Source organism: Centruroides vittatus, unplaced genomic scaffold, assembly GCF_030686945.1.
Source record: "Centruroides vittatus isolate TY-2023 unplaced genomic scaffold, ASM3068694v2 contig_979, whole genome shotgun sequence".
In the NCBI taxonomy this organism is placed as follows: domain Eukaryota; kingdom Metazoa; phylum Arthropoda; class Arachnida; order Scorpiones; family Buthidae; genus Centruroides; species Centruroides vittatus.
Genome location: NW_027122650.1, coordinates 1,171,890 through 1,189,861, shown reverse-complemented (window position 1 = coordinate 1,189,861; position 17,972 = coordinate 1,171,890). Strand labels below are relative to the sequence as shown.

General features: G+C 29.7%; 1 protein-coding gene across 3 annotated transcripts in view; it reads right to left on the bottom strand.

The window, feature by feature from the left end:
- LOC136985774 (carbohydrate sulfotransferase 4-like) overlaps positions 1-16,985 on the bottom strand; it is a 28,561-nt gene extending 11,576 nt beyond the window's left edge. The window contains exon 1 of one of the 3 annotated variants that reach the window (XM_067283123.1): positions 16,828-16,985. Coding sequence is in view for 1 of the 3 variants with exons in the window: in XM_067283122.1 (XP_067139223.1) it covers positions 6,392-6,418 (27 nt within the window). In the remaining 2 variants the exon portion in view is untranslated. Of the gene's footprint in view, positions 1-6,391; positions 6,493-7,991; positions 8,076-16,827 lie in introns of those variants that run through there. The other 2 variants (XM_067283125.1, XM_067283122.1) reach the window with 2 other exon arrangements.
- Between the last annotated feature and the right edge of the window lie 987 nt (positions 16,986-17,972).

Below are 17,972 nucleotides of genomic sequence, written 5' to 3'. Positions count from 1 at the left end.
GTCTTGGGTAGGTCCCATTCACGTATTTCCACGTTCCATTTTTAACTAAAATAGCCTTCGCTTGAATTTTCCACGTATCGTAGTTATCTTTCTTTAAAGGTTCGATTTTGATCGTGGTCGTCATTATTAAATTTAGTTGTTAATGATCGAATGAAAAAAAACCACGACTATTATAATCGGAAAATCGACGTATCGTTTCAAAGTCTGTGGGTACGGTGTCTATATATATCAGTAATTTCCCACCAAAATCAGTTTCGTATAAATCCGTTGCCGCGTTTTTGTTCGCTAGCTTGACCGGAAGTTGACTTCTCGATACTAGGCGTGGAATTTTATAAAAAAGGATTCATACCTTTGTTCTCTGTTGGTTCTCTGAGTTTCGTAGCGATTGGATTCGTGGAGCGTGAGAAATAGTCCAAACAAAATTCACTACTTGTTGCAGTTTTGTCAATTACACTTCTTCCTTGGGAATTTTCTTTTTATTCCTCTTCAGAAAGCTACTCCTGGGCCCATAACCTGTTGTGATAAATGCAGGGTGTGACAGTGGAGTAAAGTGAAAAAGCAACTGCTCGGTTAGAACACAGAGTTTAATCTAACAAGTAAGCTGTATATACTGACGGCCGGATGGCCGAGCGGTGAAGGTGGCAGCCTACCGCTCTGGGGGACCCGGGATCGAATCCGAACGGGTCGAATAATCCCCAGGAATTTTTCGGGGGTGGTCCGTTCGGATATGTCGGGCCCCGTCCCTCACCACCCGGTCGCCCCTATTGTGGGCCTGGCCGAACCCATAATGGGCCTTCTAAAAGAGGCCCTCTTAGTGCCCACAGGGCGGAAAGAGTTAAAAAAAAAAGCTGTATATACTAAACATACCAAAACGAGGTAAGATAAGGTAGGAAGTACAAGAACGCAGTTGTATAAACAAAAGTCTATACATCCCCTGGAATGTCCCTAGGAGAGTGTCATGATATACTCACCAACAATTATAAATTATCGGAATTTGATACTTTAAGTATTAAAATACGATCATTTTCTAAATTAATAAAAAATTGTGTTAAAATACATGCTCAAAATAACGATTATTATACGGTAAAATTATTTTAAACGTTTGTTTTTGGTGCAGTTTCGTATAATTTCATCACCAAATATATAATAACTACGGTAAATGTGTTGTGTGCCACAATTTATTAATAGATATGTAATTCAAAGATTTTCAGATTTATGTACGGAAATCAATATAATTTTATTATTTAGTGTAATTTATAGTAATAAAAAATAATTTCGTAATATGCAAATATACTTGTAGTCATGACAGGAAATGGGTGAAATCGATGTTATATCAAATTCAAAAAAGATAATTTCCGATAATATCAATACAGTATTATTTATACAAGATCGAAAGGCACAGAGTAAAATAAATTCTTATTTAAAAGTTGTGAAAGTTTTGAAAATGTGATTGTGTTCAAGACTAACTTGCTTTAAATGGGAAAATTTATCAAACGAACAGCGGTATTCCTTTATCGGACTATTAAATCTTGAAGCTATCTTAAATAATTTCTAAGCAATTTGACAGGAGGTAGGCCGCCATCTCTTGTTAAATATAATAATTATAATTTAGTTAATTAATTTAAACTAATTTTAGAATATTCTGGAAGAAAAGATCGAACCCGCAACTCCTGCTTACCATGGAGGAAATGCGGATTCGAGGAAAAATTTATTCTGTCAATATTTTAAAAGTTAAAACTCAGATATATTGTCAAGTTATTATGATTCATGGTTCTTGTTTATAAAATATTCTTTCCGATAATATATAATAGATATATTTGCATTTAGTATTGAGACTTTATTTTTAAATTTGGATTTTATTAAATAATATGAATAATATTATTTAATATTATTTAATACATTATTACAATATTAAATATTACTCGCTCTGAATAATAATTCTTTATCGTAATATCTACAATTATGACAACACACAGAATGATGATGTTCTAGTGTTGTAAATTCTGACTCTTGACATTAATAAGATTAGTATTTAATCGTATAACTGGTTTGATTTTTACGTATCGATTTTAAAAATTTCAATTCTTTTTAAATTACTTTTCCGTAAGCTTAAATTATAGCACATTTTTATTTATTTTTGTAATGCGATCGTTTGTTTTGTTGTCATTTGTTATTTAAGTTCTACTTTGAGTTCGCTCAATCAACATTCAATATTCAGAACTGCAAAATTTATAAAGCATACGAAAAAAAAAATAATAATAATAAATTTGTCAATCATTTTATTAATTCTCTGAATACGTAAGCGAAGATTTTGTGCTTCGTTTACATTATCATTACGAGTCATTCATAAAAAATTTATTTAATATTCAATTTTATATTTCCGTACTAATGAGCTCATTCGGAATGATTAAAAATACATTAACCTATTGATAAAGTGATAAATTAATATTGATATCGATAAAGCATGAGATACATAATGATAAATGCCTCAATTAAAAATATGCCAGAAGTGACGACACGATATTTTTAAACTGTTTTCCTCCGGTATATTATCAACAATTTTCAATTCACAATCTGTAGAAAACTCATATATGAAATTTTCTTCTAAAAACGTTATCATTGCCAAAAATTTAGTGTCGTATATCTTCATTATTGGAATAATTTAAGGACATTTTAAGTTTATTTTTTTTTTAACTGAGTGTTTTGTAATGAATTTTAAGAATGAAATACTAATTATACCTAGAAGCACTCAGTTCTAGCCCTAAAGGCACGTAGACAGTTGCATAATAATAACAATCAGCTGCAAAGAACTACGTATCAATTTTCCTCGTGCTTTTTTTTTTTTTTTTTGTTGTGTGTGTGTGTGCGCGTGTGTATGTATGTGTGTGTGTGTGTGTGTCCATTCTAATCTCAAAATAAGTAATACGTAGAATGTAATCTAGATAATTAAAATGACGAACGATTCGTACAATCCCTAACCAAATTGAAATTTAATAGTAGTATTTTAAATTATAAGAATATTTTTTGTTTGGATCAACATTCCTCGAAATAAGATGCCATCAATTCTGTGAAAAATCGAAGATGTTTTTGTTGCTTTTACATTTTGAAAAGGGAATTTTACCTTTTCCAAATGGTTGAAGAGAATTTCGTGATTTCGGAGAAATAAGTCATTACATTGGATAATGTTTCCAAGCAACATCATTAAAATTATAAAGGTTATAATTTTCCGTAACAACCATTATTTCTGTGCATTTCTTTTTAATCATATTCGGAAGTTTAAACAATAATGACTGAAAGATTAACGATTTTTCAAACTTTATCTATTTAATTTTGTTTAACGGATATCGTTATAAGTGTATAGGCTAAATGCAGGAGTATTTTTTTGGTTTTCGTTCTGTGAACACTAAGATGGCCTTTTTTAATACCCATCATGGGTTTGGCCAGACTCACAAAGGCTTGGCGATGAGGAATGAAGCCCGACGTATCCGTGAATTACCACCCATGAAAAATTCCTGGGATGATTTACCCGGATCTAGGTCTATCTCAGAACCGGTGGCTGGTGCCTTAACCGCCTTGGCTATTCGGCCATCCAATTGAAAGGTCTGCAGATAGATCCATAAACAAAGTTTTCAGAAAAGTTTACCATTGGTCCCAAACAGTCGATGCAATCAACAATTTAGTTACGTCGATAAACTAGAATCTCCCTATTTTGATTAACAATTTAAGGATGTTATTGAGAGAAAATTCGACACGCTATGCGTGTCGAACTTTCTCTCAATAACATCCTTAAATTGTTTATCTTTAATAACATTCTTAACAGATAACTTAATAACATCCTTTACAGATCAATCAAAAATTTGTGCCTTTACAGAAAAAAAAAAATCAAAATTGCTTTAAGTTAAATTATCCAAAGCAAATTATTGTAACGAAATTATTCAATTTTCGAGGGATAATCGAATTAGTTATCCGCTGTATTTTCTAGTCTTTACGAATTACACTAGAAAAAATTCTGCAACGAATTGCTTAACGTTCCCGGAACATTTAAAACTGCGTGTGACGCCATCTGTTATAAAAAAATTTTAAAATAAAATATCATATTTTTAATTATTACAAAATGGCAAAAAGCTTAATTTTGAGGGTAAGGATAATTTTTATGAAAAATTGTAAATGCTAATGACGAGTAAAATCGTCATTAAATCCGACCCTACTCGAGATACACGAACCTTACCACTCCTTGACTTTAATTATCAAAATTTAATAGCATTAATTCTCTAACGCACAAATCTCCCTGCAAAATTTCAGAAATTTTCGACAAATGATTTTGTTTACCCTCTTTTCGTTCACCCAGCTTATTAATCTGGGTGAACGAAAAGAGGGTAAACAAATCATGCTTCCTCACACACTAATATCCATACATAGAAAAAATAATAATTCTTTTTTGCATTTCTCGACGTTCCAAGATCCCGAATCCAAAAATGGAAAAATTTTCGGTGTAATTTTTTTGACAGATCCCTCTGTTACGTACAACAGTCGGGAAAGTAAAAATGGTATTGCAGTTTGTAAATGTAAGCATTCAACTCGAAATCATTATAATAAAATATAAAATTTGACTTTTAATTAGTTTTTCACATTTTTAATAAATTAAGAATAAATATTTCAAAAAATATTATTGTTATTGCAACTTCGTCAGTCATAATAAATGAAAACTTCACGTTCTCTTTTCGAAATAATATTTAATGTTAGTGTTTACTTTCTTCAGTGATGATAAATATACACTACGATTCAAAGAAGTATATATATTTTTTTTTTAAATAAATTTCTATTTTTACATTTATTTAATTTCAGAGCAGAAAAAACATTCCGAAAAAGCGTCGTGGAAATAAAAAGCACGTTACGAAAGAATTTCTTAAACTTCGGGATTCATTATTTTCTTAAAATTATCAAAATTTTTGTGGAGATTCGGTTTTTTAGCTATTTTTAAATCTGTTCTTCTGTAAAACACAATTCTACGTAAAATTTGAGGATTGCTGATCTTTGCATCAGGTTGAATTGTTTATCAGTTCAAATTTAGATTTCAACGAATCAATAATGCAATATATTCGTTAGGATTCCTTACAAATTTCGAAAATAATCATCTTTAAACATTCAGAATTCGTCACTTTATTCAAAATTCCCGAAAAAATAAAATTTACATCCATGTTATCCAATACGATTTATTTCATATTACTGAAGTTCAGTTTTAAATACATTCCCAATATTTAAAATATTCAACTTTCAATGCTATTTTTATCATTAAAAATAAATAAAAATGTCATCAAAATAAATAAATAAAAATAAATAACCAACTAAGAACATGTTCATAATTAATTTCTAACGAAATTATTATTATTATTAGACTATGTTTCGACAAATAAATTAGTAACAAATTCAACACCATTTTTTCTTAGGAGAGGAAGAAATCTTAAAGAAACGTAAAGAAATTTTTTCACATAAATATTTTGATAAATTTTAATTGATTTTTGTAATTATATACTTTATTCAGATTAAAATTTTATATTTTTCTGATTTTTATATTAAATAAAAATATTTGCGGTAGTCCTCGATTCTTAAATCCAACCCGATAAAACCCAAAGTAATCGAATTAATACATTTATTATTCTATCCATTTATAAAATCGACTATTTAGATTAAACTTTAATGTATCGAATCGTATCGTTTTAAAAACAAATTATCTTTGCAAAGCTGCAAACAAAATTTATGATTTAGACTCAAAATAAAGAACTAGATCTGATTATCTCAATTATACGTAAAATAGAATGTCTGTCTGTTTCCTTCTAAACTTTGATTGATATGCACCAAATTAATTTTTCACAGTTACTTTCTAGGACACCACAGAAAATGCAGTTACCATAAAATATCGACCCCCTCCCCTGATTTCATCCCATATTAACTCCTAAACCCTCTGCACCCAATTTTTCAGAGTTACTCTCTAGGAACACTGTGCAAAACATGAGCTACCATAAAACTTGGACACCCACCTCTCCTTTAAACCCCTTGACACTTTATGATCTGTATGTTCATTAAAAACTTTTAAACTCTTTGACAGATCTAGATGAAATTCTTCATTCTACTTTGTAGAAACCTGAAAAAAATATAGCCTACCACAAAACCTGGATACTCCATCTAATTCCTTTGATGTTATCCCCTTCACACTTTGCGATAACTTTCGTTTACTGCATTATTATATAAGTAAGTATTGCGTAATAATTAATTATTATATAATTAAGAACAAACGAGATTTGTCTATCGGGATTTTCTCGTGTGAAAAAAACATTCTTGATTATTCAAAAGAATCAGAAAAGAAAATGTTAAGATGATTAATATTACAAACCTGTGCGTAAAGCAACCAACTTTTCATCAGTGAAAATGGAGAGAAGTCTTGCGAGACGGCGGAAGCGATAACGTTTAATAAAATAAATATTTATATTAAGGATATGATAATGAGCAAAATATACTTTCCAGGAAAAATATGAGAGAGGTTAAATACTTTTTGCTCACCCTTTGATTTCTCTTTGAATTTTAGGGAGTTTTTTGCGAACACTACGGTGCTCGAGAGCATCAAATTAACTTCTGCAGTAGGGTATTAACTTAGTCAATTGCAACGACAAAACCGGAACGTGATACTCCATTCTTCTAACTTCCTTCTATTTAATAAAAATGAATAAATAAATTTGTTTACAGTAGAGCGTCGATAAGTGGAACGTCGGTAAGTGGAATGGCCGGAAAGTGGAACGATTTTCAGTCGGATTGTGTCGTGCTGAATCGAATGTTTTTGATACTAAATTTACTTCTAAAGTATAATTTTCATGTTTTTTATATTCTTTAATATATTTATTTTGTTTGACAAAATGCAGAAATAATTTTTAACGATACGATAGCCTCGATGATTATTATAAACATTTTCGTTAGGCTTAAAATCGACGAAAATTCAACACGAAGCGACACGCAACGGAGAAAAATTTGAACATCGGACAGGTTAATGTATTTTTTCGTACAAAGTCGGAAACTGGAACAAATCATTAACTGGAAGGACCCCAGTCCCCAATTGGTTCCAATTATCGACGCTCTACTGTATTTGTTTTTTTAATGACAACTTTTTGTTGTTATATTCGAATAAATTCCAAAAACATCGATGGAATATATTTAGAATTAGTATATTCAATGTGTCCTAAACGTATGAAAATCATTAGCTAACACCCAAACGTAGTAGCCGTTGCCTTAGTACATGACGATTTATTTGTTTTTCTCAGTTAAGTAAACAAACCAAGTAATTAATTAGTTTAGTCACGAGTGCAGTTTCTACAAAAATCAGAGACGTAAATATTTATAAAAATATTTTTACTATGTAATTAGAAGTAGATAAGATGAAAGATACTAATTGTAACACCAGTGGAAGAACTCTAATGAGTCGGAAAACATTAACAAAAAAATATCTACGACAGAAGGAAAACAAAACTAATAAAGAAATAATTTGCAAGATGTTAATTAAAATTTCAATAAATCAGCGTATTAATTAATTTACAAAAGTTTCAAAATTTCGCAACTGTTCTTAGGAGTTACTCAAGTTTTTGATATCCAAACAAATCGGAGTCTGTATATTTCATGTAAAAAATTTCCAATAAACACCGTTTGAATTTAGAACGATTATTCGAAAGCTATACAAAGTACAGTACATTAATTAACTTTATTTCTAATACGCCTTTATGATTACAAGAAAATTCTACGATTCAAAAACGTTTAAGAATCATAAGAAAAAAAATTTTTAAATGTTTTATAAGTAACTAATACAAGTTATTACATAAATTAATTATAATACTAAAAATAAACAAAATTATCAAAGTTGCGTAATAACAATACAACAGTTCTATGTATTTACTGCACATCTACAATTCGACTTTAAAGAATTACTTATTGAATTTAGATATTCCTACTTGAGAGATTTATCGTTGGTCGTAGAGATTTCAAAACAGGAATCAAAAGTTTGACAAGAAACAGAAACCCTCGAATTGGAGAAAACACAAATCTTAAATGCCTCAAGAAAAAGCGTTGCTTTTTGGCTTCGCTTGGGAATTTAACCAATAAAACAAACTTTGAGTTTCGAAATAAATACATTCAAGAATTAAAATTGCAATTTTAATTGTTTTCTCGGACACGTCATCGAAGAAAATGGGGATCATACAGAGATAACCTACAACGGATATAATGCGTAATTACAAACAGTTTTCTTTTCGGTCGTCTCATTATAATTCTATTGTTTTATGTTTTTGATTTCGAACGTCTTTTCGTTTATATATCGCTTGGAAACCAGCCAAGCAGCAATTTATTTAGGAAGATAATTTGATTACTGCTAATTTGTTTTAAGAGGAAAAGATTTGAAGATAATATTCGAGACCTCGTCAGAATATTTACTTAGAAATGATAAACAAGAGGCAAAAACAACTCCCCGTTATCAAATAAATTGCCTTCTCTTAATCCAAACATCGTATTTTAGATAGCTTCATACATATACATTTAATCTCTTTGTTAACATTTTTATGTTCATTCGATTGCATTACAAGGATATGGTGGATACGAATCTTCATGATTTAAGTTTCTTTTTCCGGATAAATATTGTTACCACGAGAAACAAAAGAAATGCAAACAAGATTATTTTTCAAATTGGTTTTAGAGTTAATAAATATAGGCCTAAATAAAATTGTCAAAAAATGCAATTAGTGACTTCATATTACATAGATAAATAAAGCATGTAAGTGGACATTAAATATAAGCATACAGTGGGCATTAAATATAGACTAGTAATCACCCAATATAGTGGAATAATTTAGCTTAGTTCTTTGAGAGTTTACTATATCGACGGTCTATTGTATTTAATAAATAATTTTTTTAATATTTTCAACTGCTGAAAAACCAACTTTTCAATATAAAACAACTACAGTCGAGTCCGCATAAGTCGACACCCCAACCCCAGGGAGAAGTTGAAATGTGTTGAGTTATCAGATATGACGACTAAAACAAAGTTGAAAAAACCACAAAACTATAATTAAGAAATCACAGTAGTGCCTTATTCGCTTGTGCCAATAAATATAGGTGACGAAATCACTTAAGTATAAAGTGGAGTTCTGAATTCAATATTTGATAACATCTATTCGGTGTACTTGCATAGCAGGAGGCAGGATACTGTACGCATTCAATAGGGACACTGCTTCATGTAAACAGGTAAAGCACTCAAATAGCTAATAGGTGTTAGTTGTATTGGTATAAAGAAGATATAATAAGTACTTTTCTCTTGCAGGTATGATAGTACTTTGGAAGATCTGAATTGTACTGATCTTGAGAAAAATGTCAAGCAGATCTGATAGGAGATATGGAGCTTGTAAAGTTGAAAATTTGTACCATGTCCAAACAAAGGAAACAGAAATTCTTTTATTAAATGAAAGCCAAAGAGATGCTATCAGAGAACGATTTTTTTCAAGAATTGCCTGATTCTGCTTTAGCAAAGCATTTAATTGGAAGGAAGTGCTCAGTAGCCAAAACTGTACAAGGTTCAGCTGGTAGCATTGTACCACACTGGTCAGTTTAAAAGTAATTGAACACTGTATGGACTGTAATAAATATTTGCCTAATGTAAGTGATCATCTTATGTCTACTCAGGGTTCAATATACTACAGAGAAAATATTTACAAAACAAGAGAGATAAAAAACATTTGCCACTTGACAATGGAACAAAATAATGATTTGTGAAAAAAAGAAGTATTAGAGTGACAAGATCAGTGTTCTATGAACTATATACTTATGGAAGGAGGAAAAATGCAGACTGGAAAAAGAAGTTAACTAATATATTTAAAAGCAAATTTAAAGGAAATGAAAATACAGAGTATGGTAAAAAGTGGGAAAAAACAGCACTCACATTGTATGGAACTTTCTATAGTTGTGATGTCAAACAGTATGGTTTGATAATTTTACCATTACTACCATGTTTTGCATTTTCTCCTGATGGACTTGTATTCAAATGAAGAACCCATCAAGCTGCTAGAAGTAAAGTGCCCCAAAATTGGTGCTGAAAAATTGCATAAGAAATGGTGCAATCTATTAAGTATATGGAACATGATGGGCATGGCAATTGCAGCTTCGAAAAAATCATAAATATTATGGGCAGGTCCATTAGGTTTAGCTATATTAAATTTAAATTTATGTGATTTTGTAATATTCAGTAGCAAAAATCAAACCCTCAAAACCCTTGAAGTTTTAGCAAACTATAATTTTCTTCATAAAGCTATCACATGATTTTACCAAAATTATTTTTCCTTACCTATGCAGAATTAATTCTTAAATACAACAATTTAAAATAGTGATTTTTGATGGAAAAGGTAAGAAGAAAATACACATTACTTTAAATTGTATTAACTTATAACAATATTAACAGCCATTTTCTTTTATTCAGTATTTTATTATATTCAAATACAAATACAGTAGAGCATCGATTATCCGACTCAATTGGGGACTGGGGTTGGTCGGATAACTGAAAAAACGGATAACCGAAAAGTATGAAAAAATACATTATTAGTATAGTATATTAGTATATCCCATGTAATTTGTATATTAGTATGTATATCGCTACTTCGCGTTGAATTTTCATCGATGTTAAGCCTAACAAAATTTTTTAAAATAATAATCGTCGCTATTGTATCGTTAAAAATTATTTCTTTATTTTGCACAAAATAAATACTGGCCTCCCACTCATGGTCGAGCCAATGCTGCCAGCTAACACACGCAAAAATTTAATAATAATAATATTAAAGTAGCCGAGACATAGCCAAATATTGTAGCGCCACATCACTAGCGGACATTTGAATTTGCCGACTAGAACGTGGTCGGTTAACCGATGTGACGGTTGATCGGGGGTTGAATAATCGATGCTCTACTGTAGTTGAATATTTATCTTTCAGCGTAAGCGTTCGTATTTTTCCTTCAGCGAAAGCGTTGTTAGCCTACTGTAGCTACGTATTCAGCGCCCTGCAGCAAGTAGAATCAGTGCGCCTCCTTGTTCCTCGGAGGCTCGCGAAATTTATTTTAAACATTTAATTTAAAAACATACTAACATAAGAAAACTTCAAAATTGTTTTCTCGCTTTTTCGTTTGCAAATCGGTCAATCACTTTCTTCAGATCAAGTTGACAAGCTATTGTTTTTTCAGTTGATATAGTCAGGAGCGGATCTAGGGCTTATTGAAGTCCAATGGAAACCCATTTTTTGTTAATACAAATAATACTATAAATTATCATTATTATATTATTATTAATATTTTTAATGTACGATAAATGTTCATTGTTAATGAAAAAGTATTAAAAATTTATGATGATAATTCAATTTTCGTCGGCCCTTGACACTTGGGGGCCCGGGGCTTAAGCTCTATTAATCCCTAAGTAGATCCGTCCCTGGATATAGTAACCAGAGTTAAGACGATGTTGTGACATGCTTCTTAAATAAGTTTTAATTAATTTTAGTTTTGAAAAACTTCGTTCTGCTGTTGTTGTGGTCGCCCGTAAAGTTAAAAAAATGAGGCATGCTGCAATAATGTTGGAGAACCTATTTGAGGCTGCAGTGTGAAATAAAAGTAGTTCAGCAATTTCGCTTATAGAAGTAATTTCTTTTACCTGACTATAAAAACACATTTTAAATCGAATCAGTTGAGATCCAAAACTAGGCAAATGTCGAAGAAATATGCCGATTGTAACAATTCTAATTGTTCCAGAATATTTTTATCAAATGACGCGACAAAATATGCAGGCGATAAGCACTTGAAAAGTGTGCATAATTGTCAAACGGATTCAAATCTAATCGTTAATTGATTAATTATTAAATCCAAAATTTTTTACAAATGTTTTTACAAGTTTTTATTTCGCCCTTTTTAACTTGACGCCCTCATGTTCGTGCGCCTGGAGCCGTTTGCTCCAACTTCTCCACGGTAGCTACGCCTCTGATGAAAGGTAAGAAAATGTAAAATCGGATTCTGCTGTGACGTTAAACTGTGCTGGTGTAAACTCATTTTTTTTTCAGGAGGAAAGTCGCTTATCAGACGTCTAAACGAGCGTGGGACAGAAAAAGTATGTCGATTTATCCTGTGGTGACGAGTTAAACGGTGTCGAGTAAACTAGAGTTTTTTAACATTAATGCCTATGTAAGTCGGCTGGGAGCACAGAAAACTGACTACTTAACCGGCGGTGTCTAATTATACCTATGACGACTTATGCGGACTCGACTGTATATAACACATTCTAGCTATATATGATTTTATTTATATTTATTTGAACTTTTTAGTTTCGTTCATTTTTGTTAAAAAAAAAAAAAAAACATATTATTTATACATTTTAATAAAAGTATAATTATTTTCTTTTCTCATCTAAATCAAAGAATGATTTTATTGGGCGTAGGTCGTAAAGCGTGTCTTGTAATCCCATAAGAATCCTAAGAACAATCTAATTCGGGGTTTTGTGGCTTCAAACTAGAAATCCCCTTCCAACACAACTTCATGGTATCGGTCTATAATTGCATCCACTTTTATATTTTCCGGCTGAAGAGACAATAGACGATTAACGTTACTACCTTCCTGTGACGTAATAAATAGCTTACGCATTTAATCATACAACTAACTCAGAGTATATATATTTTTTCCCCACGAGTAAAATGAAACTTTGCTATATTTAGGCTGAATTTGGGATTCTTTCGATGTAGAAATTCCACAAATAGAACGTTTTACATCTTGAAAATAAATACAGCAGAGCATCGATTATCCGACTTAATTGGGGACTGGTGTTGGTCGGATAACTGAAAAATATGAAAAAATACATTATTAGTATAGTGTATTAGGCCTGGTTTAAATACTAGCCTCCCTTTCGTGGTCGAGCCAGTGCTGCCAGCTAAAACATGCAAAAATTTAACAAAAATAATATTAAAGTAGCCAAGACATAACCAAATATTGTAGTGCCACATCACTAGCGGACATTTGAATTTGCCGACTAGAACGCGGTCGGTTAACCGTAAGTCGGTTAATCGGGGGTCGGATAATCGATGCTCTACTGTACAAGAATACACACAAAGATTTAGCCTACACATCGCTAATCGGACGAAATAGTACGCATGTGACAAATTTATAGAAAGGCTATAGAAAGGCTATCCAGATAATTTCTAGACCTTGACATGAATGACTTACAGTATAAAAACATTGTTCATAATTTAATCATGAGATACGAATTTTTACTGTTACTTAGTTTATTATAGCACCAAAATATGTTTTACGTCTCATTATAAATCTACGAATAGATGAACAGTTATTGACGGTATGTTACCTATACGTTGACTATAGAAATAAAAATAGAACATTCCGGTTTTCTGAACTAATTGTCTTTAAAAATATCTTTCTCACATCGATATTTGAAGAATTATTGTTCAAAAAAGTCCATAGTCTTCTAAATTTGAAAGATATTCTAAGAATTTTAACAATTCAATTTTGTCTCTTCTGCCATCCCCCAACAATTATAAAAGTTTAAAATGTAACCTATAGTATAAAAGTTTAAACTTTAAAAATATTCTTTTCTTTCCTTCTTATAACGAATCTTCTCTTTACAAGAAGTACCTTATCCTACTTTTTCTATTTTTAAATTTAAAAAGTAAAAGTTTATGCAAGTTCCATTTATTCTCGGAAAAAAAAAAAAAAAATCTTAAAAATTATACCAAATTTTGTCTGTATCTTCATAATATTCAGTATTAAAACGTTATACAAAGTAATCTACACAAATATTATATTGTCTTTGTCCTTCAGAAATCGAATGAAAGTTTTTCGCTTAGGACAAAAAGAAAAAAATTGGTTGGAATTTTTTAAAAACTATAGTCAATACTGGTGGCAAAACCTGCATCTGTTAGTCAGAGACAGACACGCCGCCGGGGATAAATACCTCTAAATTCCTGTCTTCAAAGAAGACAATTATAATGAAAATAAAAAAAAAAACATTTGATTATCATTGGCATCATTAAGTTCGTTTCGTTTTTTTTTTTATACGACTAACAAGTTTTCTTATCTGGATAGTTATACTTTTACAGCCTTTATCGCTAGTAGTCCACATTTTGACTTTGAGGTTTACATTAAATTATTTGTCCTTTCATGATTGAAAAAAAGAATAGATTTTACAGCTTATTCTATTGATACTCCTAATGATTCTAAACAACTCAAATGATAAAACGTAAATTTCTATCAAATAGTTTTTAAATTAAAAGTGTACAATTATAAAATCAACGTGATTAATACTAATAGATTTCTGGTGATAAAATATGCCTTGTATAGGAAAAAATAATTCAGATTTATTGAAAAGGGAACCATAAAATTAACTTGTCGACTGAATTTTAATTTAGGATTTTTATAAAAATTAATCAGATCTGTATAAATATAATACTTAAATAACATATTTTATACACATTACTCAATAAACAAAATTTCTGTACATTTCAACATACACTTCGAAGAATTATATCAAAATTTTAAATAAAAAATAAATTATTAATTAAAATTACGTTGCCGTATGCGCTTTAAAAAGTTTTGAGACATATTTAGAAATTTCTAAAATCAAATTATGAGAATTATATGTTAATTTAATTAAATAATTTTTAAGATTTAAGTTAAAACGTGAAGTTTAATAAATATTTAATTAATACATGTATAGTGAGAAAGTAAATTTGCAAGAAAATGCGACGTGTCATAAATTATGAAAATGAATTTATTGCAATTTCGTACTAAATCCTCGCTTAGTATGAATTAAATCAAAAGAAAACAATAATCAAACACACCACACTTATATATTTGTATTGCTAACTTAACAGAGATATTTGTCTCAACGTTAAAACTAAAAATAAAAAAGGGAGGAGAGAACGACAACGGAACAGTGCTGTAAACCAAGATTATTCTCCGAAACAGATGTTAGTTACTAAAAAATTCCTTAATTCCTAACATACGTCGAGCCAGAGTTTCGACTTGTTTTTTGCGTGTCGATCGTAATTTACGTTCAGTTATTACGTCGAATATAAAATTAAACAATTATTGAAAACAGCTCTATATAGGAAATTATAAATTAAATTCAATGTTTCCGATAACCGAAATATTATACCGTAGAATGTATGGAGATAAATATATTTTTCATTGACTTTAAAACAAGAGTATATTAAGTTACAACTCTTAAACGACTCAGTCATAAATCACTTCTATCGTAATCACGACGTGAAATCTTAACAAAATGTTTAAGTTTCACTTACTCCGTACTTTAGAAAATTAATTAAATATTTCATATTTTCCAGTAATTTTTTTTATGTTACACAAAAAGAATGTTTGCCACCTTACTCGTAAAATGCTATCGATCTGACACGTTTCAACGAAAACAAATCGGTTCATTAACTACGTTAATCTTTCAGAAATTTTGTTTGAGACTCCTCGAACGATGATAAAGATAAAATAGTCTATATTTAATTAATTAAACTTATATACAGTTATAATTTAAACAGTACTCAATTCATTTTATTACTAATTAATAAAAATCTAAGCATATAGGATTGCTGCAGCAAGCTATAGATTACTTTTATACAGTATAGCGGCTGCTCGTTTAGTTGGGATGGTGAACATTTTACTTTAATTTGACATTTTTCTTCAGTTTTACGTTGAGAAATTCTAAACAACGACGTCAAACTTGCGTAAAATGTACATTATTTCAACAAATCAAACACATTTATATATTAATAATATTTAAAACCTGAAATATATAACATTTTAAATTACATACTTTGAGTTCAGACTTCCAAAATCTTCCTATGACCCTGATATTTTTAATAATAATCCGAATATTCTAGTAATTTCGACTATGGAGACAGTATAAAGTTCGTTTTCCGTGCATTATCAAGACAGAACATCTCAAAAATTCTTTAAAAATTACCAAATCAAGAATGAATAATCAAACATTAAATAAACATTGTGTAATATCGAAAATGTAGAAAAATATAAACACAATTATTGTCGTATAATAAAAACGTACGTCATTCTATATTTAGAACATGCTTAATTATTAAAAAATAATAGTAAATAAAAGTTTAATTATTTCTTAATCGTTTACTAGAAAAACAACGTTTCGACAGTAAAATATTTAATTAATTAAGTAAATAGCTTTTTATATTAAACTTATAAATATCGATATTAAAAAATAAATAAAATTTATATTTATATCAGATCTACTATTAACAATCAAGTCATATTTTATGCACCGACTGTAATATTTGATTTCTATCTACTAATTAATGTTGTTTAAAAGATGGCCTTACCTATAATATAAACTTCATATAAGATTAATCTGTATATTCTATTTATACATGTCTGTATATAGTACAGTACAGTACATACAGAAAGAAATTTATACAAATCATCGCACCCATTTTGTACTGTATGACATTATGAATTTAATATCTTAGATGTATGTATATACACGATAGATAAACAGAATAAATCCAAAAATATATTTCGTAAGCTTATTTGTGTTATTTAATAGATTTAGTTTATAGATGAATCTCTCACCATTTGTTCCAAACAAATCAAGCAGCACTCTTTAAAGATACAAAGAGATGAGAAAGAAAGGAAATTACCAAGGTTTAAAAGTAGTTTTACAAGAATCGAGTGTGACCTATTTCGAAAGTAGACGTCATTTTTAAAGTTATCGAGAGAAAAATATAAAAAACTTACGCTTAAACGAAATCATGTAGAATCTGGAAAGGAGAAGATGGAAACAAAGCGGAGAGCCCCCTTATACCCTGGTTACTATTCATGTCCTAGAGAGTAACTTTGTCTACCGAGTGCACACATGGTGATGCACCTAGGAGTTTAGGAACGACGAAAGCGAGGCCAGACGTTAACCAGTTTTCTATCAAGGACGAGAAGGAAAAAGATCATAATCGTCAGTTCGACTATATAATGTGTTCTTCCTGTTGAAGTCCCTCATTAATATTTATATATGCATCAGAATAGTGAAAATAAAGGCGTAATCGCCTCTTGAAATTTTCAAAACATTTTTACTAGTCCATAGACTATAACCGGGAAATTTTTTAATTTTCATAATCTTCTAATTTTTCAGATATTTTTATCTTTTTAAGTCGATATTTTTTAATTTTGGCATAACAAAAAATTATTAGACTACTTATTTATTATTAAATTATTCATAAATTTTACTCTTTTTATTAATGTGCCTATTATGATAATGAATTAAAATAATGTGGGGGAATTTTAGAAATTGTTTAAAATTGTAATTTTAAATCTTTTTTTTTTCCTTTATAAAGTTTAAAATAACGTTTTTAATTATATTTAATATAAATAAATAACATATACTGAATATATTTTCAATTAATTAATTCAATATTTTAATGGTAATAATTAAATACCGAATAAAAGTATAATTACAGAATTATAGAATATCATATTCATCTAAAATGGGAAAATAACTTTGAAAATAAATCTCTCTAATAAATTAAACGCAATTCACGAAAATAATTTATGATATTTGTTTTTCCGTAGTCCGTAATAAAATAAAATATATTATTGTTTTCAATAGCACGTTATTGTATTATATATACATATATGTATAATGAAAACGCATGAAATGCTATCAATAGAACTATCACTTTACAAAAGTCCGACGAATGTGAGTATGAAAAGCTTTAAAAGTTTTTAAAAGTGAACCTTGATATAAGTGATGAATTCCAAACTTCAGAATTTTTCTTTCTCTCCGCTACTCGAAAAGAAATACTAATTCAAAGAAAAATGTAATATAAGCGATATTGAATTTTCGTATTATACGCTAGAAATATTAAATTCTATTTTAATTACAGCCGTAA